Below are 22,765 nucleotides of genomic sequence, written 5' to 3'. Positions count from 1 at the left end.
GAATATCTGTGTTTTTTTTATGCCGAACGTTGTTTCGCTAGCTCCCATTTTCAAATATAACTGCCTTTATAGAAATTCTAAAGAGAAATAGAACCGATTTACGAGACTGAGCAGTGAATCTCCGATAGATTTTAAGCATCCCTATTACGAATCATGAAAATGCCTTTATTTTCTCAGTACGCGCATTTTGCGGTACCAGACAGAACATAACCTGTGTATTATAATCACCATTCACGAGGCACTTATCGTTACCGCAGCAATACACAACTGTGCTCAAATTTCTTCCGACTTTGCTGGCGATATCGCGATCTCCCTTTCCAGTCTAGCTATTGTTGTAACTGTGGGTCATAGTTTCCTGTAATATTGACGTGTTCCAAATTATTTACTTGTTCCGTATTATTGACGTGGTCCGGATTATCGATGTGACGTGGTTCGGATTTTCGATGTGTTCCATTTTATCTATGTATCTCAGATTATGGATGTGCTTCGGATAATAGATGTGTTTCGGTTTATTATGATGTTCCTTATTATCGACAAGTTCCAGTTTATCGGTGTACTTCCGTATTATTAACGTATTCCTGATTATCGATGTATTCCGGATAATCGATGTGTTCCGGTTTATCGACATTTTCCGGATTGTCAATTGTTTCGAATATTCGATGTATTCCAGATTATCGATATGCTTCGGATAATAGATGTGCTTCGGTTTATTATGATGTTACTTTTATCGACGAGTTACATATTATCGATGTGATTCGGATTAGTCGCACGTTCTTAACGATTGAAATGTTCCAGTTTTTCGACGGGTTTCTATCTCAATTATATACGTCTCCTGAATTATTGACGTGTTCCACATAATCAGAGTGGTCCCTGATAATATACGTGTTCTGGGTTTCGATGAGTTTCGGGTAATTGACATGTTCAATATTACTGGTTTTTTTATAGAGATGATGACATACCAGAAAAAGAAGGAAAGTACTGTGTTATTCCTACACAACTTTAGTGGTCATGCATTGTGAAAAGATGTTCGTGCAGTTTTCAGTTGGCCTCCCAGCCTCTTCAGTTCTAAAGGGTACTGTAAAAATTCTCAACAAAACAGTTGCTTCAGTTTAACACAAAATTGAATTTCCTATTAATAAGTTTTGAATCAATGATTTTGCTGGAAGCCGTGATGCAGAATCAGCGTTTGCATTTACCGAAATAGGTTCCACATAAGGCATAAGATGTAAGTAGACTTTAGTAATTTTGGTAATGCGTGTATTTCCTGAAACGGTCTCCCAAAGTGTTCATCGATTCAAGTACTGTGCAGGCCTATGTTAAAAGATCGTATTTGATAAACAATTATGTCGTATAAAAATGTATGCAAAACAAATATTCATTTATTTATTAAGAATGATTTTAAATATTAGAAAAAGATATTTCAATATTAAAACAAATTGGAAATTCATAAATGAATTTCAAATATCATCACGGACTAAGATGTAGTTCAGTGATATTATCAAACGATTTTTAAAACATGTGGAGAAAATGTTTCCACTTTGATCTGTCATTTCACGGAATTAATCTAAGTCCGTGGTCATATTAATTAGCTTCGACAGTGAGTTCTTCAAAAATTAATGTTTTTTTTATGAAAACGGTAGAAAAAGTCTACAATGTTGATACAAAAGCTATAGATAGTAAAGTTCTATGGCATTGTGCAATTGATTTTCTAATAATTTTTATAGTAAATTTTCTTTAGCTGTTCATAATTCCGCGGTCTAACGCAAGTCTACGCCGCTGTTTGTAGCCTTGACCCCGAAGTGATGTTATGGACTATTTTTAGATCTGAGTCAAAACGTCACAGTCGAGATGCAAACGAGTTGGGTCACGACCCCTGCGCAAGGCAAGTGGGCTGTAGCGTTGGATCACATTTCTCGCAGTGGAAGTTCCGTTTGTATGTCTGACACAGAAAAGGACTACCTTTTAGGTCGTTGGAATTAAATACGGTGGAAGGAAAATTGGAACAGCTATGACAGATGACATATTTAAAGGTTTGTTTTCTTAATTTAAGTACTTTTGAGTCATAAAATTTGTTCATATTTCTCTGTGCAGCAATAATCAGAAGCCGGGGTTCGTGTCAACTCCATTCTGGATCTCGAGCAGAAGGGTCTATCGTTTCAGAAATTTACTGTTTCCTCTGAAATGGTTTCTCAGATATTATCATTTCTTGGTTTTTATTGAAGTTTTAAATCTTCGGAACAATACTCAACACCATTGATCGACCACTAACGGTCGTAGTCAAAATAAACTGTCGAGTGACATGATCGCTAAATCTGTTGTGCTAAAATTTCATTGTGTACTGCACGGTGGGCCAGTACTTCACTTCGAATTTTGACTGTTTTTACATATTATTTTAGCACAAATTCATTTTCAATCTGTGTTTACAGCCCCCCGGAATAGGAGGCCAATAAATAGGCACGATTTTGAGGTAAGTTGAAGTATTTTACACTATTTTTCTTTCATGATATGTTCGCACTTCATCTAATGACAATATGGCGGCGGTGTGGTCTGTCAGCCATTTTCAAACGTTCATGTTCGATTCAACATTGAAACGGGCCGTCGTTTCCTCTCCGTGTTTCTCTTTGAGAAAAAGTGTAACCTTTCGATCATGGATTATTCATAATATCTAAAGTAACCACTGTCATCATTTTATCGTTTAGAACTTGTACTAGAGTCAGTCTAGTAATGTGTAGTTTGAGGCCAACATTCGAGTTGTTTAGTCAACCAAGTTGGTGTGTGTAATGGCTAGTATGTGACCAGCTTTCCCTGCGTTGGGCCAACTCTAGTTTGAAGCGGTTTCTGCTTAGTGTCAAATATGAACACTGAGATGATTTGAAATATAAAAAATAGATATCTAAAACTCAAAGTATACAATATGTATGTTTTCAATATTGATTTCCAAACTTTGTCATATGTCAACAATGTCCCATACACAATAGACAATTAATACAGAAGGGAGTGTTAACGTTATAACTTAGAGAATTTTAAAAACAGGAAAACATTGCATTTTGTGTTTAATTATATATAGTGTACACTTTGTGACAACAAATGTACACGCTGACATTTTGCGTATAATTTGTTCACTTTTGTTAATGTCAGAGTTCAATAGTTGTCTGTGTACAGGTCTAAAACACCCTAAAGTTCTAAACCCTGAAGTTTTTTGTTGAATAAATTATTTGTCAAGTTGTTTTAAACATATTTTGGCTGTCTAGCTGATTTTAAAAGCTTATCGTAAACCATCTTAATTTGGTGTACATTCAACACACTCCTATAGGAATAAGGTCTGCTAGTTTGAATGTAGCTTAGGTAAATTTTGCTTTCAAATTCATAAAGTACATAGGAAAATGTAGTCTAGGAAAGAACACACATTTGAAAGCCGGCGTCGTTCTAAATTCATTCCTGCCCAGTGCCTCGTAGCCAGTCATGGACTTCCGATACTTTGCTTGTACCACTCTATCTGATAAATATTCATGAGTGACGTAGTAGCGAGTGGCTTGAGTAAACAAACAAGCATGACCCAGTTACAACGAAAGCAAGAACTCAATGAGCCAGTAGAGTTTTTAACACTAACGGGACACTTGTAATTGATCGCTGTTCGGTACAAGTGTAGATTAATGTTATATTGGCATTTATAGTAAGTGAACAATATGCCAAGTTGGTGTATTTAAAGTATTGAATCCTATGGATAGACTCACAATTTGATTTAAATGTATGTACAGAATGAGCTTTAACCTGTAGACATATGTGGCACACATGTGTGATCTCTAGTGGAAGGCTGATGTGTTATTTGTTTCGTAAATTACATTGACAAAGAATTGGAGTGTATTTATTACTCATTTGAAATTAAATGAAGTGTTTCATTGAACATATTCACAATTCTGAATTTTAAAAAAAATCTGGCTGAGGTACTTGTTCTAGAATTATGATTGACATATCAAGTTTACTCAAAATGGTCTTGTGTAATAATAATATGAATTAATTGCAAATTTTCGTGAGAAATGTGTTCGATGCATGTCTATATGACCAAAATCAACAAATTTTAACAATTTTCCATGTTATGCACAGCATGTTGTTTATTAGAAACTGTGAATATTGTAAGATAAATGCAGCGTTTGAACCATACGTTGCACTGCTTATTAATCCCTACACGATCAGTGGAACTGTATCAAACAGGGGATCAATATTGTTAGTCCTTTGTGTTGGAATGTAAAGGGGATCTACCAATGCAAAGTTCTGTTATAATTACATGACAAGGAGTCATAATGGAATTGGCCGACTACATTTAGAATACTGATGTTGTGAAGTCAATACTCAAATCTGATTTGTTCTGTATTGTTAGACCCTCAGTGCCTGCTAAAAACTGATAATGACAAACAATTTTTGTGAATGAAGGCTATAGACCACTTTTTGGATCACAAAAGTGACAGGAATCCAAAGAGGGAGGAAGTGGGGGTAGTGTGGAATCTAGGTATCACCAACCCTTGTGGAGCCCCTATCAATATCATGTTTTGACTGGGGGATTAATTATTTGAAGAAAAATGAAAAATTACATACTCCATGGAAATTGAAATCAGGAAATATTTAACTGTGAATATCTAAAAAAGTAGTTGAGTCGTGAATTATTTTAAACATGAACATTTTATTCAATGTAGACGTCATGTGCCTATTGAAACTGAACAAAACGAAAATTGAAATCCTAAATATTCATATGAAATTTCAATCAATTATATACTATGATGGTCAGGTTAAAGTGCATCAGATAAATCTGTTGATATTTGGATTTTATTTTCTCTGGGGAAATCTTGCTAAGGACTTCATATCTGCTGTAATTATGAGGGTTCATGCCACAGAAAAATAAAGAAGGTGACAGGGATTTCTAACTAAACTGGCCAGTTTCCCCACAATTTACATTACAACTGTTACATCTCAATCAAAATAGTTTTCTAAATACATTGCAAGATTTGTACTTTATCCATGCGTAACAATTTCATTGTTTCTGTTGTAGCACTCTGTGGGTGTGCCTCCGAGTAAACGGAAGAAAACGAAGGAAGATTTCTATACGTTTTGTACTATGATATTGGAATATACACAATATGAATCACATAGACAAGAGGTAAGCACAACATTTTTGGAATTGGGATAAAGGATTTTGTGCCTTTACAATGAAACCTGTATAATCCGGACCATTTAAATGCTCCGAGATCTTGGCTAACTAACTACCAAGACCTGTGTATGGTGACATCCTGACAAATCTGATCACAATGTGTTATGCCTCACATGGTGTCAGAAAAGACAGGTTTCACTGACATGTGACTATGTTAATTCACTAGTATATATGTATTATATCAATAAAAGTGATTTCGTCCGATTTGTTAAAGGTTATTAGACTTGCTATAAGATTTTTTGAAGAATTTCATAGCTGCATTTAACTACTAGCTTATCTCCCCCTAGCGTAAGAACTTATGAATCAGACATCAAAGTGATCTAAATAATCACTAAAGATTTTTTTTCTACTAGTTAATTCAATATTCTACAAACAGGGGACAGTTTAAAAGGTTACTTATGGCTTTTTCATCTTTCCTTACTTTATAAATTCACCCCCCCTCNTTTATAATTGTTCAGTATAACATATTGATCAGATGTCAGTAGTGCAAAAAACTGCAATAATTTTCAGTCATGACAACCCAAGTTTGATTACATATCCAGACAAATGTGATGAAATCCTAGATTTCATGTTTTCTATGATGTACAAGCACTGATATTTCCAGAGGTGTTTCACTTATTATCTTAATCCTATTTAGTAATATAGTATATTGCTCGTTGGTCAAGATAACCAGCATTCTCAAGTAAGAGGAAGTGAGTATATCCTAGAGGGAAAACACACTTCAGATTTGATAATGTGTGGTCAAGTTAACAAATTAAAAATATTTATAGAATCTAATTTGGGGTAATATATTTCAACAATTGGATTTTGTATCTGGGAAATTTCTGTTTTGAATCATATGGAAGCAATATATAGTATGGTATGTATAACCCCCACCCCTACATGCTGTAGAATTCCAAGCAAAACCTCGACAGGGCCTTGGGGGGGAGTAAAGTATCTTGCTCAAAGATACACCACAGTGCCTTATATTGTCATCAATATTACTATATAATGTACAGTTAACAATTATGATGTCATCAGTAATACTGTGACTTAGTAATGTCATAAGGATACTAGAGATAATCATGAATAAAGACTAGTAATCAAATTATGATCAAAAGAAGTAATCAGTCGGATTATTTATGCAAGTGGACTATAAATTGTGTATAATAAGTATTTCATCTTTTATTGTACATGTGCATACTTGAAAAGTGCTTGAAATGAGGTCTGTCCTTGAAAAACACTGGAAAAGTGCTCAGCTGGAATTTAATTTGCTCCCAACTTCTTGTGGAATACATACTGTTGACAATAAAAATGTACTCTTCTCTATGAAAAACTGTTTCAAAGATTTGTCAATGAATTGACAGAGTTTTAATCTATCATAAGTAGTTAATCAATTAATTCAGGTTCTTCCGGGGGCTGTTTAATTTGTAAAAGGATATGCCGGGTGATATGATATATATGTACACAAGAGTTTTTGAAATTATCCAAAATGCAGCGTACACTTGAAATTGTGACGTCACAGTACAGTAGCCCTGTTAGTTTAAAATCGTTTCGGACAGAACTAACTGGCAAGTTATTCAATCTTATTCATGCATCATCCAAATTTTTAATCAAATTTGTTTGAAATGAAATTATTCAAAAACTATGTCGTTAACATGTTAATTCATTTATTTGCTGAAAATAGTTTTAAGAGGCCTGCTTACAGTAGAAATGTGGTGAGATGATTCACACTTAAACTAAAAATAATAGATTGCCCAAAAATGCCTTGTACATGTACTGTACACGTTGACAATGTCCAGGTCTATGCCATTGCAGCTTATTTTTTAGCAAAATTTCAAAAAAATCTTTCAAATCACCTGTTTCAGATGACATGGTGACCTTAAAAAAGGTTAGCACTCAAACTTTTCCCTTTCACCACTGTGGACCATAATAGGCTCATCCAGATAAATGTATGGTAGAGTCTAATAAAGTTACCTAGGGGTGAAAGGGTTATGCAATACTATTTATGTATATATACAGTATAACGGGTAAACGCGGTAAACGCATGATATAGCCAGCCTTCAGGCTGTTATGTGTAGTGAATGTGTGATCTGACAAATTATGTTATCCATTTGGCTGTTAGCTATAACTAAGTATAACTCTCAGTTGATCAAACAGTTATGTTCAATATTTTCGTATTTATTCAGGACATAGCTAGTGGCTACTATATATATATATACTCTAATTTCTACAACTTGACCTGTTCTCATCGTATCTCAATACAATAATAATTTTACTACCTGGTACCAGGTATATTTACGTACGTACATTATAATTTCTTGAAGCAATGTCTTTATTGTACCATATGTAACTAAACAATTTCATTTGTTTTCAACAAATTATTTGAATAGACAAAATTGCAGTATATGTTATAAAAGGTATTAATTAAGTGTTAAAATTAATGAAATTGAGTGATTTACAGCTTGTTGAATACTAAGGTAGATTTTAAAGGTTGGATAGTGTAGATTTTTTTATTTTTTTTATATAATTATAACAATACTTCAGGGGTAATTCATTTAGATTACCACCTGTTATTTTCTCTGTTTTTAAATTTCAGATATTATTGTTGCCTACGACTATATAAAAAGAGTGTTATTAATTATATGACATTTATAATATAATAGATATATCTACTGTACATGAGTGGTGGCTCGGAGGAATAATAACAGTGTTTTTGTTGCCTAAATTTTACAACAGTCTGTTCCTTTATGAGTTTGGAAAATAAAGCATTATATGTATTGAATTTGGGAATATATTCTTCAGTTTTTGTTAATTTTGGGAAAATAAGGCACTTTTTAGCAAGGGGAAACAGCCTGTATTCCGCGGTAAAACTGGGGAAGGAAAATCACTGAGTAAATATAGCGTTCGTTGCATTTGTTTTATACTTTAGGCTCTTAACAGATAACACTGGAATGTATTTTTGTTGTTGGTGCCACAGGTTAATCGTGATAAACTTTTTTGTGTACAATCGACTCTCTCTAGATCTTGTGATAATTATTGGTTAATTATCTTTTTAAGGTTTAGTGTTGTAAAAATTTTGAATATATTTTATGAAATCTGCATAAATTTCTTACATGTAAATATCATAGCAGCAAAAGATATGTACATACTGTAACACTGGCAAAATAAAAGCTTGATTTAAAAATAAAATAAAAAAAATGTTAGCCTAAAATCAAGCTTATAGATTGTAGGGGTTTCAAGGGCCTCAGGGTTTTCAATTTATTGCTCAGCAATAACTAGAACTAGCGATAGCTAGGCTACAGGCAGATTTAAAAAAATATATATTACTATAAAGTAAATATTGAAACTTTACATCAGTCTCGACCTAAAGGGTATTAGCCCCAGGCATCGGGCTAGTGGAGTTGAAGCTAGCCATTCTTCTAGTTGTCATTTAATATAATACAGCTGTAGAAAAGAATTAACAATTCTGGTCTTTTTATTGTATGTGGACTGACATGTTTGTCTACCTACCTTAACTTGAAAGTTTTTCTTAAACTTCATGAATAATTAGCAGAAAACAACATCTGACCTCTATAGCCAGTATAGGTCCCTCCTTATTTCATAAAGGCCAGCGAACAACAGCAGTCTAACTGATGAAACAAGTTAAATTTGAAACACAATAAAGGAGAGTTTGGCTTACTTAAATTACGATATGTAAGCTAATACACATGTACGTAGCTGTATAACTAGTACTTATATAGCTATACATGTACACTAACACAAGTGGTCATGAATATTAATGTAAATACATGTGTAGCCTACAGTATATAAATACCTCATTTATTAAATTAGCAAATATATGTGTAGGCTTCCATGGCCAGGTTAAATATTGCATCATGCACATAAAAATGAATATTTTTATAGAAATTGTATTTAAAAGTGTATACCTGTGTAGGTGTTTGCATATGCTTTTAGTGAATGGTAGGTGTGGCTTTGGTTAGAAAACCAATTTATAGACTTATTATGTTAAATTATTTATGTATACAGACAATACTGGTAAACTGTATTGAGATCAACTAACATCTTAATTTAGATATAGCTTAAAGAAATATGAGTTCTTGTGTACTTGCGCTGAGTAATTTATGTGTTTTCTGTCTGGCCAGCCAAGGAAGCAGCGGTTGTGAGAATTTACATTAAAACGTGCCCAGGAAAGTGTGTTATGTTGAAGAATCGATATAGAAATGATTTAAGGAAATTCTACACCACATGATAACCCGCCCGCCCCGAGTTTAAATACCCCTACACATCCATATGCACGTTGAGGAGGACAATGTAATATTAGGTCTGGGCCCGTTAAGGAAGGCGGCTATATTGATCCTCTTTCACCAGTACAAAGGCTGTACTCTGCCGACGATGTTTTATTAGCCAGTACAAAAGCACATGTTTTACACACATCAAATTACCTACACGCTTGAGATTGTCTGGAATCGACAACAAATATTATATGTATTTGCAAAACGTAGTTTGTTTCCCCGTTAAATCAATATTTCCATCTCATTAATATTACGAGCCCTGTATAACCGAACTTTTTAACTCGACTTTTCTCAGCCTACACATTTTAAACACTTGTTTGTATATATACGACACTATAGCAGACCTTACAATGTGCTAGTATATAAGTACCAGGTAGTTTTATAAATAGCTACATGCAATATATATAAAAGGCAATGAGCTGTGTCCTATCCTAGGCATACACAATGGACCAGAAGTCTTACCACATGTACAGGCATGTAGCAGACACTTATCCAAACATTCAAGTCACTGAGATTTTTGCAAAAATATTCTTATGAAAGAAATCCATCTACTAGCTGGTTTTTGCAGATATACCTCAATCCAGATTCTGTAGGCACACATACGTGCTAGCTCCAATGGGCCCTACGACACACACACACCCGTGGTAGTCCGCCAAGCATACATTTTACCACTCTGACTATGTTAGCCCACAGCACAAAACAAATTGTGTGGCTATGACCTTCACCTATGATAAGCTGTGGTGTTTACTAGGATCTGGCTCACTGCCAGGTTTGCGCCTTTTTTTCTTGGCTTCTTCTGATTGGTTAACCAAAAATAGATATTTCCCATGGTTATTTATCTACAAGAGATCTTATCCCAAAATATTGGAGTAGGGGAGAGGGCAAGTTCCATGGTTGGCCTACCTTGCTTCACATACACCTTTTATAAGGAAGTTTAAGCAAAGGAAGGAGTTTGACTCCCTGCTGAAATGTGTACAGGATGCTTTATATTTGATTTGCATAATTTAAGATGGTCACATGATATGTCAAGCATGTGTTCAAGTGTATGTACTTGTACAAAGTAAAATAATGATGACCTGCATGAGCGTTGAATAAAAACTCCATTGGTTTTTCTACCAAGTACGTTTCGTGAACGTATACGTACGGACAGTCTTTTGCCTGGGTTGAGTATTTTTCATGTTTTCTGATGCAATACGTATACACGTAGAAGCTAAAGAGCAGTGTATTGTAGTCGTATATCAGGTAATATGTCGAGGCCTAGGGTTTCTACATCAATAATTTATAAACTTGGGGTGCAGACTGTTTTAATTTCATTTCAGCAATAAGCTCAAGTTCAGCAATATTACAGGAATACAATATCAACAACACTAATTTATGACGATGTGAAGAATTTATTTTCAAAAATGCCCGTCATACAAATTTACTGTGTTAAACATCAAACTACCAGTAAAATTGAAATGCTAATATGAAATTTAGGTTATTAAAAAAATCATTATGTTAAATGTTGTTTTTATCTTGAAGACAATATTTGGTGCGTTGAAATTTTTTTGGTGTCACTTGAAAATCTAACAAAGGCCCTGGTTATTTCAAAATTTTGTTCATGGTCAGATGTTCCCAAAATGACTGATATACATGTATTAAAATGCCAAGTGACTATTAACATATACATGTACAGTATAGTAATTAGATTGTTAAATTGTAATCCTGTACGTACAGTTAGGCCTGTATTTATATATATATATACTAGAGCCAATAGTACATACCTATGTAGTGGTGAATTGTTCATGATATAATATAGAGATAATATATCTTTATTATATAGGTCAATATATCAGTAAAATTCTTATCACAGCCCGTGTCAGATGATCATGATAGCAGCTCATTTTCCTGGTACATGTGCAAACGGTCTGATTTCTGCTCGTTTTCCTGGTACATGTGCAAACGTCTGATTTCTACTCGTTAACATTGAGATGATTTTCCATGTGGCTGTAATGTTAACTCATTAAATCTGGATGATTCTGGTGTAAGGGGTTGACCTTAACTAGGTCAGAGCTCGAGGTTAGCATGGAAAATATTAAATATTTATTTATCTAAGATTAATGTTATATTAGATATCAATGGGGTATACATCAAATTGTACTGATATGTGCTTGTAATATCTACAATTGATTAGCCAGGATTTCAAGTTTCGACTAGACAGGAATTTAAATGATTATCATTATAATTGATCACAATAGAAAAATATGATTTTTACATAAACATTGCAATGATAATTATCGGCCCTAATTGTTTATGTCTGATTGTTATGTTCCATTACAAACGATACTTGTAATATTCCAGGAGTTACGTGCACAAAACAACATCAGTCCTCTCGACAGTAGTGGCAGTACGGCGGAAAGCTATTCCTCCGATACTACCGTGTCAGCGGAGAGTCCAGGACACCTGGAACTGTCGCACCATCTAGATATGGCTGACTCAGGTAAGTTTATGTTATCAAGTTTTGATGTCTCATCAAATATGAATTGCAAGAGTGTTGAGTTGCTTATAAGACTACCCTGATTTAACACATTTGTGCTCTTTTCCTATATGATTTATGTAGACTGCGCTGATAGCCTGATACATTGGTTGTTGAATTGATTATAGTTGTTGGTCATTATTCCTGAAATATTTACATTTAAGTTATTTCCTTTCTGATGCAAAGAGGCTACAGTTGACTGACATTTGTCAAGAATTGCACAATATCTTTGCCTTTTAGCAACAGTGTCTTCACTATCTATCATGATCAGCAATATGTCAGAAATTACACATTGCACATGCTAAACTGAATTCTCCACAGATATTTAAGAGCATCCGGTTGACACTACTTGTATGTACCAATTTTATTATGCCAAGGTATATTTCTTCTTTTTATGTGTTTATTTTAACATTGAGTTGCTTTCAGTTGGCATACTATGCATATTCATGAGTATTTTTTTAAAGTTCTACTTAAATTCCTTAGCCGGATGTAGAAATCATTTAAATGAGCTGTCATATCTGGTATGAACGTAACTCATTCACCCCTGAAGACTCATTTTAACTCTTCCAGTTCAAAGGTTGGGATAGTTCATTATGAAATTTTAGGGGTGAAAGAGTTAAAAAAAAGATGAAATGAGATAACATGATTAAGTATTTGTTGTGGCAGTTTTCATTTTCACATTTGACATGTGTTATTCAATTCTAAGGCAAGTTATCCAATCTACATCAATAAGTTTTAAGCATTGAAGCTGTAGCCTGTTTATTGATGCATTGTTTGCATTGCAGTACACAGATGTAAATCATATATATTAAACCTCAGTGTAGTATGCATGTCTGAAGTGAATATTGAAAATTGTTTGTAATTTGTTTGTTAGAGTATTCTTAATTAACTCATTCCCCCAATATATTTAAACTTGACTTACCCAGTCTATGGTTTGGTAAGGTTCAAATGTGACTTTAGGGTGAATGGGTTAAGTCATATTTGATTTTAAATTTAAAAGGCATATACCGTATTGTATTAGGAAGGAACAGAGATGTGAATAAACTGTTTCAACATTGTCACATTTATATACCAGGTAAGTTAATAGAGTGATTACTGTAAATATTCATGTATTGTGCACATGTACTTTTTGGCAGTTTTTTTTTAGATATGAAAAAAAGTGCACTTTATATGCAAATATTTACAGTAGATAGATCCTCACTCTGTGTATTGTAAAAGTTATAAAAATTAGCTCTGTAATACATACATGCTTGTCTCATCAATTTCCAACATTTTGGTAATAAGATTATTTCTGTTTTGGTAGATAATTCTCATTACATGGATGACGATGCGGACAGCCATTACAGATACAGTGATACAGAGTTTCCAGAAGCTCGTGGCATGCAAGGTGATTATTCAATAACTGTCCTTGGCCAATATTGTTATCCTTCCAAGTGTCGAGAAACGATTAAGTTTTTATTCAGATTTTATAGAACTGTTTCAAATGTATTATGATTTTCATCAGTTAACCCTTTCACCCCTATGTAACTTTATTAGACTCGGCCATGCATTGATATGGTTGAGTTAATTATGGTCTATGGGGGTGAAAGGGTTAATTTATAGTTAATATTACCACAAATCCAAAAAGACTTATTATAAGATCAGTGAGCAATTTTCTTGAAATTTATTAGAATTCAGACACTTTTTCTGTCTTTATATTTATAGATTAGATTGGATACATTCAAACTGGACACCATATCTGATCATGTGTTGTAAACTGTGTCACGGTAGAGTTGATTTGGCACAGGCCTGCAGTGACCTGTTAACTACCTTTAACTCATTCACCCCTACAAATTTTAACTGGACTTGCCCACTCTTTGATTTTGGTATGGTTCAAATGTGAACGGGTTAATGCTCAGTGAATGAAATGTGCCCAGTGTTTGTCCACAAGACCTGTTATGTCTTGTAATATGTACAAGGTGAGTCTAGCCATATTATGGAAGCTGTTTGGTTTTATCGGGCACATGGATCAGGGCAGTACACGGTAATGTCGCTTTACCCTATGCTAATTCACCTACCTTGTACAGTATTTACAAAAAATCAATGAAGGCCGTCTGGCAGTCTTACACATAAAGGAGAGATATTTGTATGATCAATATGTGATAATTTATTCAGAAGGATATAAGGAAATATTGGTACATAAGTGCTGTGTGTTTGATTTTAAAATTTTGTATAAATTTATCTTTTCAGATGATGAATCGTGGGAGTTGATTACATGTTTCTGTTTGAAGCCATATGCAGGCCGCCCAATGATCGAGTGCTCAGACTGTAACACGTGGATACACCTGTCGTGTGCAAAAATACGCAAAAACAACATCCCAGATACCTATATCTGTCAAAACTGTAGAGACTCCCGCTACACAAAACGGAAATCAAACCGAATACGGACTGAAAACAACAAATTCAACGTATAACCCTGGCCCAGCTTTTCTTGTCACGGCGTGTGCACGCCTGTGTGTGCACCTGACTCCTGTTGTGAACATGTGCAGCACACGGACGTGTGCACGACCCAATGTGTATCTTTAATGCAATGATTGTGATAGTGATATTTGTTGAATGACCTGTGTGTCAAGATGTTCACCGAATGGTGAATGCTGTAATGCATGTCTAGATGTTTATTGAATGGGCGGATGTCACAGTGTAAATGTGCGTACATGTTTAAAGCATGTATGGGTTCTGAGAATGAACGAGTTATATAATATATTTTGTTAGTATGTGTACGATCTACAAATTCAATTTATAGATTTATGAGAATGGAAAGTTACCGACGTTGGAGAGTCTATAAGATATAAATGTGTATAAGGGCCTGAATGTGATACAGATATCATGATTGTATATTGATGTTTTTTATTATTTAATTGTCGATGAAAACTTGGAAAGTTTCATGTTTTATTACCGTTAAACAAGAGTTAATGTTTTTATCGTCTTGTCGAGACGGGTACAGATCATTTATGGCTTGCGAACTTTTGTAAATAATGCATTTGTTTTAAAACACTCTGTAGATATAACATTCCAAATACACTGTTGTGCTAGGTGTGAAGGTGACTTTGAGAGGACGTGTATACACAACTGCAACCTATCTATTTCAAATGAGGCTCTATAGGCAGTAAATCAAGTTTAATTTTATGTCCCTTGCCACAAAGTACAGGGGGCATATTTGCCTTTTCCATCAGTTTGTTTGTACACATGTCTGTATGTCTTTGTATTGGACTCCATTACTGTAATACTTCAAGTCTAACAGACATCAAGCTTCAATGTCGCTACAACTTGAGAAATGGAATTGAAGGCAAAGTCTAAACAAAGTCAGTGAAGCGGAAAATATAGGTCACAGTGACCTACACCAATATATCAAATGTAGGTCACTGTGATCATTAATTTCCGCTTCACAGACTTTGTTTAGATTTCTCCTTCAACTCCATTTCTTCAGTTAGGTGTAGACATGTTTTACAATTATTTGTTTAAAATGTTCATTCCATGTATACAGACAAATCTTTTCTGATGATTTTTTCAAGCATCTCTGAATTAACATATCTTATTATAAATATTCCAATATAATCATTTACCATTTGAATTATAAATGATTATAAATTGCAAAAATAAAAAGTTAAAACTAGTTCCCCAATACAGAGTAATTTATCCTTCAGTAATTCTGATTCTTCTGTTGGTGCCTGCCTTTTCTCTTAAAGACAACAAGTAACACATATGTCCGTCCTCTAACCTTTGTCCTATTTAAGACATTGAAATGCAAGTGATATGTATATGTATATGCAACAGGGATGCACTGGCGATCTCGTGAGCTGTTACTCTTAAGTGTGTAAACCTGGTCAGCAATATCTGTTAGAGAGAATTATGTCATAATATATTTTTGAGTGTGAAACTATCTGCCTTCATCTCTATATGTCAATTTGTCAACCTACGAGAGTGAAATTATCGGCGTTCATCTGTGTCTGTCAACCTACAGGTGTAAAAATCGGCGTTCATATTTGTGTCAATTTGTCAACCTACGGGAGTGAAAATATCTGCCTTCATCTGTGTGTCAATTTGTCAACCTACAAGAGTGAAAATATCTGCCTTCATCTGATGTATATCAATTTTTCAACTTTGGATGTGAAAATGTCTCTGCTGTCTGTATGCAATTTGTCAATCCTATCATTCCTTCATTAAAGAAAATATCTGTACTTAAAGATTTGCTGTAGGAAAACATAACTGGAATTAAAGAAAATTCCATAGCTTCAATGAAGTTTTCCTAAGATAAAACTTAATTTAAGAAATATTCTGTAAATTTGGTTTCTAGAGTGTGAAAATATCTGCCTACATCTGTATGTGAATATGTATCTGTTAACTGAATAATATCTTGATGACTTAGAAAAAGCATATGCAAATGTGTAAAAACCCACAACAATATATATTTTCTAAATGTCAAGTAAAAATCAATTTCAAATTTGTTTTGCCCTTTTGTCTGATTGAGGTAAGGGTCGACTGTGCGATCTGTGAAGATGTTTTACTGTATTAAACAATGACAAAATTGATCTCTTTTCTTAATGCATTATTTTGTTTTTGTAAGAAACCAAAACCACATGTATAGTGATCTACTTGTTTTGTTTCTTCCCATTATTTTTACTGTCGTTTATTTATTTTAAAATGTGGAATACATTTTATAACTCATGTATGATGTAAGGGAGACAATCGGGTAAAACTTTGTCCATTGCTATTTTCAAGCTACAGCAATGATAGCAAAAATAAAATCGGATATTGAAAGTTTTTTTGTTTTTGAAAAAATATAGATTCTATTAAAGATGTTGTTTATTTTATTAGATTCTATATTTTTTGCACAATATGAAATAGTAAAACACATCTAAAATGATTATATTTGTATATATTATAAATGTCATGGTGGGGGAGAGTTTGTTAGTATAGGTAATGTTTTACTGTAAATGAGCTACACCCCACTTCATGAAACAGTGCTGTTTTAACCTAATACTGAAATCCTTATAAAGGGATAGTTGCCATGGAGACATTTTACATGTACATAGGTTCAGAAGAATTCCACATGTTGTCAATGAGGATGTCACTTTTATTTATAACTTTGTTCTTATTTTAACTCTGTAATATACTGACAAGTTTTCAATTTTGAAGGAGTATTACAAAGTGTTGTGGTACAAAAGGATATATTAACTCATTCACCCCTGAAGACACATTTGAACGCCTCCAATTCAAAGATTGGAATAGTTCATTACAAAATTTCAGGGGTGATTGAGTTTAGGCAATGACTAATGTTGTTTTTCGTTTACGGAGAAATGTTAAGGTTTATATTTTCATGTGGATCGAAATTTTGTGGTTCTTGCAGTTACCCTTTTTCCACAAAAATAAAATTCCAGGAAAATTATCAAAAATCCATGCTTTAATACATAAAAGCATATTATAAAGTTTTACATTAATTTTACTTGGTGAACAAAAATTATCCTGTGAATTTGCTCATTTTAGTAAAAGCACAGATATTCAGAACCATGAAGATAAAGACCTTTTACAAAATTTCATTATTCATTGTCATATTCTTGTGGAACGAATCATAGCATGTTATATAAAAGTGACAATATCAACTTGAAATGTGATCAATTGTCTGTCTGTACAGAATGTAGATAAAAATTAGGAAAGATTATATTTCATTGAAATAGACATTAAACCATGCAATTTTGAGAACTTTATTAGGTTTTGTTTATGTTTTATTTGTTAGAGATTTGTAGTTTGAACAGAAATCTAGTTTTGATCAGTACTTTGATCAGTCTGTTAACAATAATTTTCATTATTACAAATAGGGGAGGCTGTCTGTCATTTCAAAATGTATAACGGAAGATGGGCATTAAAATAGGTGAAACTGCTTGCAAATCAAATCAATTATATATAATCATTCAACACTAAATCTGGCAATTCTACACTTAATGATATAAGCTGATAGTTACCGACATAAAATAAATTTTGAAAATCTCGCAAACAGGATTTGTCAAAACTTTTGGATGCAAATTTGTGATTATATGATATTATTTTACTATTAAGTTGGCATCTCCCAGTGGTCCTGTAAATAAACCAGTTCACAAAACCTCAGTTAGCAGAATATTGATGGGCTAGAAGTAGGACTGACTTTAGTTATCCCTAAAAGGCAGCTTGGTTTAATATGTGTGAAAGTATGGAATTTTTTTGATTCTTTTTATGCCTGAACGAAAGTAAAATTGGTTCAAGTCACTTTCAAGAATGAAATGGTATTGTATGTGTATGGATAATGCTGCAGAATATTGGGGCGATGTTTGAATTCATCTTGACCTCTCTCTTTGAATAAACAATGAAATTTTATGTAGCTGACAATGAAGTAATACACACAGCTACTTTTCCAAAATAGTTCTTTTAATAAAAAATCCCGGAGCGCTACTGACCTGACCATATGGATATCCTACCTTACAGAAAGATACCTACACTAAGAAACATGCTATACAAACTTAAGGAACAGAATTTGGGACTTGTTTATATAACTTACTTTTTTGGGTGTAACAATACATAAAAGATATGTGTGATAAAAATGGATCAGTGCCCCTTTAGTTTATGCTACCTTACACAAATACATTTGTAATTTGTGTTGGAGTTATCTCCCTTAAAATTTGTTCACATAGCATGACGGATATTTCAGAATTATTTATTGGATGTTATCAATGCCTGTGTTCTGTTGTAAGTTTCAAATGTTTCAAGTTTGACCAAGTCAAATAACTATCCAATATAGATAGTTTATATGCTTTTTAGACTGGAATTCTTTTAGAAGGAGGCGATTGTTTTATTAAGGTAGCATATCCCCTTAAGTAATTCATATCTAAAATGACAAAAAGTACTTAACGTTTGTTTGGATAGGTAAATGTGCAACTCCCCTTCAACACATAATCTCATTCTAAACCCAAACCCAACAGCATATCCACTTCCTGCATGACATCACCAAGAATATGCAAGTAAAAGACAAACATAAACTGTCATATACGTAGCATATAAGGTGTATAGAAAACCTGTATTACATCAATCCCTTGGAAGTAGTGACAGATTACCACATCATTTATATATAAAACAATGTTATAGAAAAAAGGAAACTATCAGAATAATACCATTAATATACAAGTATCGTAACACCAAACTGTCTTGGTAACATAACAAACGTTCGATCAAGCTACATTTGCATCCTTAATAAAACAATAACTTTCTTTTACAGACCGGGTTTAAAGGTGAAATGAGTAAGGTAGACAAGTATGCAGTCATTTCATATCAAGTGGATGTATTGTTAATAAGCTTTTTATTGGTTTGAATATTTCTCAAACGTTGATCTACTAAATAAGAAACGACTGGCTTTAGAGACCAAAATGTTCAATCTGTATTTTGCAAACATTGTTGAAATAGCCTGTGTCATTCTTGTATCATGTGGCCTATCCATATTTGTGAGTGTAGAAATCTGATCCATATTATAGCTTTTGATTCAATACACCAAAACATAATGGATGTGATCCAATTCATGCCATTATAGAGATAATTTTCCAGGGCATGTTTCACAATTTTCTTTTTTCTTCAAAGCACTTGAAATTACAACAAGGAGACTAAGAATTTGTGGAAAAGTATTTGAGTGTGTGAATTCCATTTTGAAATGTTACATATTTGTATGTAAATTGTGTGTTATTGTGATAAAAAATGTTTGCAATCTAGCATCTAATTCAAGCAAGTGAATCAAATTTCAAAAAGTATCTCAATAATTCCCCCCCCCCCCCCCCCAAATCTCTTTAAGAACTATGCTTAAATCTTAGTAGTTATTAGTTAAAGAGGAAAGGGGCTGAAAGATTCACACAGTCATAGTGAATATTCAGAGTATGCCAATTAAACATGTTCTTCCCTGTAATTTCATAATGGACTATTCCAACAATTCATATGGAAGAGTTCAAAAGTGTCATCAGGGTTAGGATTAAGTGAGTTATATTTTGTCAATTTCTCTCTAAGATTTTTTTGTGGAACCAGGACCAATCTTCAATTTATGATCCTCCCTAGCCAAGGATTTTAGTCCCAATTTGCCTTTTACCCAATTCGTAAACTTGGTTAGCGAGAGATAAGCCACTTACGACACTGTGGTAAGCGTTTTTGTATCTGATGTGCATTCATTTTAAGAATGTAACTAAACATAGCCTTTTGCTAATGAAAGGATGGATCAGATTGTGAACCTTGTTAAAATAGTACTAGATTTTCCTTTACACAGTGTAAATATGTAAATTTGTACAGAAAACAAATGATCTTATTTTTTAATTTGACCATGAACCAATTACCTATCATCTGTGTTAACCTTGTATGTTTAATTATGGTTAAGATTAAGAAACTATTTTCAACAGATTTAAGATTATGTAGACATATAAGCTCGAAAACCTACCGATACACATAACTCATTCACCCCTGAAGACACATGTGAACTCCAATTCAAAGGTTGGAATAGTTCATTATGAAATTTCAGGGGTATATAATTTTAATAAGAGAATGATCATCTACTTAATTAAGGATTCCTATACCACTATCAAAAACAAACTATGCCTTGGAAACTGTTTTTTTCTTCTGATGTGACAATAGCTTTGATAGATCATTTCTGAAAAGAGCTTTCAGAATGGAAGGACTCTGTGGGGCTAGCCCTAGCCTTCAAATTGTTAGACTAGGATTCAAACCCTAGCCTTCAAATTGTTAGACTAGGATTCAAACCCTGGCCTTCAAATTGTTAGACCAGGATTCAAACCCTAGCCTCCAAATTGTTAGACCAGGATTCAAACCCTAGCCTTCAAATTGTTAGACTGGGATTCAAACCCTGGCCTTCAAATTGTTAGACTAGGATGCAAACCATGGCCTTCAAATTGTTAGACCAGGATTCAAATTCTGGCCTTCAAATTGTTAGACCAGGATTCAAACCCTAGCCTTCTAATTGTTAGACTAGGATTCAAACCTTGGCTTTCAAATTGTTTGACCAGGATTCGAACCCTGGCGTTCAACTTGTTTTCCTATCACCCTAACCGACTGAGCTACCTGGTCAATGAACGTGTCCTGACCTAACTGTGCTACAGTTATCTCCAGAACGAAAATAGGGGAGGTCACTGTATATACGAAAAACCACAGAAAAGTGGGACTCTGACATCCTTAAAGACATTTCAAATGGTAAAAACAATTGTCAGAAACTACAGATTAAGCTAAAAAATGTTTTGTAAAAATGATATTCTAAGTATTTGATTTTAATTGAAATTAATTATGACAGTGTTACCAAACATGTAGAAAGTTTTTTTTAGATCATTTTGAAGAAAAATATGTTTGTTACGAGTGTTATTTGTTATTTTCTGATGATAACCTAAAGTGCCCTTTGATGCTTCAGAAAATATATAACACTTGAAACGATATTCTGTCACTGTATAGATATGTATGGTAAAAACTGCCCAGATATGAAATTTTCTACTTTGTTTTACATATCTGAAATCATGAGTTACACAAACTGTACATAGTTTAGAGTTCTGTGGCGATGTCATGAGGTCCATTATGGGGAATAAGAATTCAGTCCTATATTTTAGCGTTCAGCTTATGAAAATATTTGTTTCCCCCCAAAGTAAGTCTTCAGAATGTTTTGTTGAAAGTCAAATTACGTTTTTTGGCCAGCATGCTGTATGTGATGAATTTCATAAAATTTGTTCAGAATTTTCCCTTTTATTCTAGACATCAATTGACTGTTTTCCAGGATTCCCCATATGGGGCCTCAATTGGTCATTATATGGTGAGGTCACAGTTCCTATTTATGTATACCCTAAAGAAGGGCTTGTTATAGAAATGTTTGTTTTAAGCCAGTTTGTGTACAGTGGTCCACTTTCCCGAGGATGTACTTATGTTGTCGGTCCTTGGCGTGTGCCACTCCACAATTTTACTGTTTACATAAGATATGCAGTTTGTTGCAATCTGCAATTTGCAGTATAATTATGTACTTATTCTGTCTCTGTGCTGCCCACCCAGCAAGGAGTAAATAAATTTTGTTACAAAACAGACATTTTTTTGTTTTTATTTTCCGTTTCCGTTACATGTACAAGTTCAGACAATGGGTCTTGCGGTTTTGTTAGTGCAGGACAAGTCGAGCAGTGCTGTGTACTTTGATTTCCTAAAGTTACGTTACAGGGGTCAATTGTGGTGAATCTGCAACTACAGGTCTTCATGTTGTGGACTAAAGCCGACTTTGCCACACAATTTCTTAAAATAATTTCACTTGGAAACAGAAAGGAGATCATCTGCCACCGTGATAAAGACTTACTGCCATCCTGAACATGAAAATAATTACATTTGTAGTCGAGATCTTTAGTAAATTTGACTTGTACAGTGCTCAACAGTCTTTAGTGAGTTTTAGTGTATGTCTGTCAACACTTTCGTTATCGGAGATCTTTCTAAAATTTGATGATGTGACACATTGTGATATGAAGATGTGCAAAAAGGACTAATCCTTTTGAAATTTGACAAGATGATACCACTTCGATATGCAGATGTGTAATAGGGTATGTGTAATAGGGTATTAAAAAGTTTTCAAGGTCAAGGTCACTGTTACTGAAAATTGGCCATGGGGTTATGGTCAGGCAACTAGCGGGACCCTTGCTGACATGGCAGTGTTCTAGTTAATCTAGGCTACATTTGCGTATTACGGTTGAAACAGTACGTGTG

The 22,765-nt window shown here is 33.8% G+C and overlaps 1 protein-coding gene across 1 annotated transcript; it reads left to right on the top strand.

The window, feature by feature from the left end:
- The first annotated feature begins 1,843 nt into the window (after nucleotides 1-1,843).
- On the top strand, nucleotides 1,844-22,104 carry LOC110450050 (PHD finger protein 13-like). The gene is made up of 6 exons (XM_021497282.1): nucleotides 1,844-2,030; nucleotides 2,427-2,467; nucleotides 5,045-5,152; nucleotides 11,818-11,956; nucleotides 13,296-13,379; nucleotides 14,222-22,104. The coding sequence occupies exons 1-6, from the start codon at nucleotides 2,009-2,011 to the stop codon at nucleotides 14,443-14,445; spliced, it is 618 nt and encodes a 205-aa protein (XP_021352957.1). The 5' UTR covers nucleotides 1,844-2,008; the 3' UTR covers nucleotides 14,446-22,104.
- Nucleotides 22,105-22,765: the final 661 nt, after the last annotated feature.

Source organism: Mizuhopecten yessoensis, unplaced genomic scaffold (genome assembly GCF_002113885.1).
Source record: "Mizuhopecten yessoensis strain PY_sf001 unplaced genomic scaffold, ASM211388v2 scaffold4947, whole genome shotgun sequence".
Taxonomy (NCBI): Eukaryota; Metazoa; Mollusca; class Bivalvia; order Pectinida; family Pectinidae; genus Mizuhopecten; species Mizuhopecten yessoensis.
This window is presented reverse-complemented; position numbering and strand designations above follow the sequence as displayed.

Bases quoted from the DNA above. Each gene is read 5' to 3' on its own strand.
- LOC110450050 (XM_021497282.1), top strand. From the start codon at position 2,009: ATGACAGATGACATATTTAAAG. The intron at 5,153-11,817 runs GTAAGCACAACA...GTAATATTCCAG, and splicing joins ATGAATCACATAGACAAGAG to GAGTTACGTGCACAAAACAA. The intron at 13,380-14,221 runs GTGATTATTCAA...TTATCTTTTCAG, and splicing joins AGAAGCTCGTGGCATGCAAG to ATGATGAATCGTGGGAGTTG.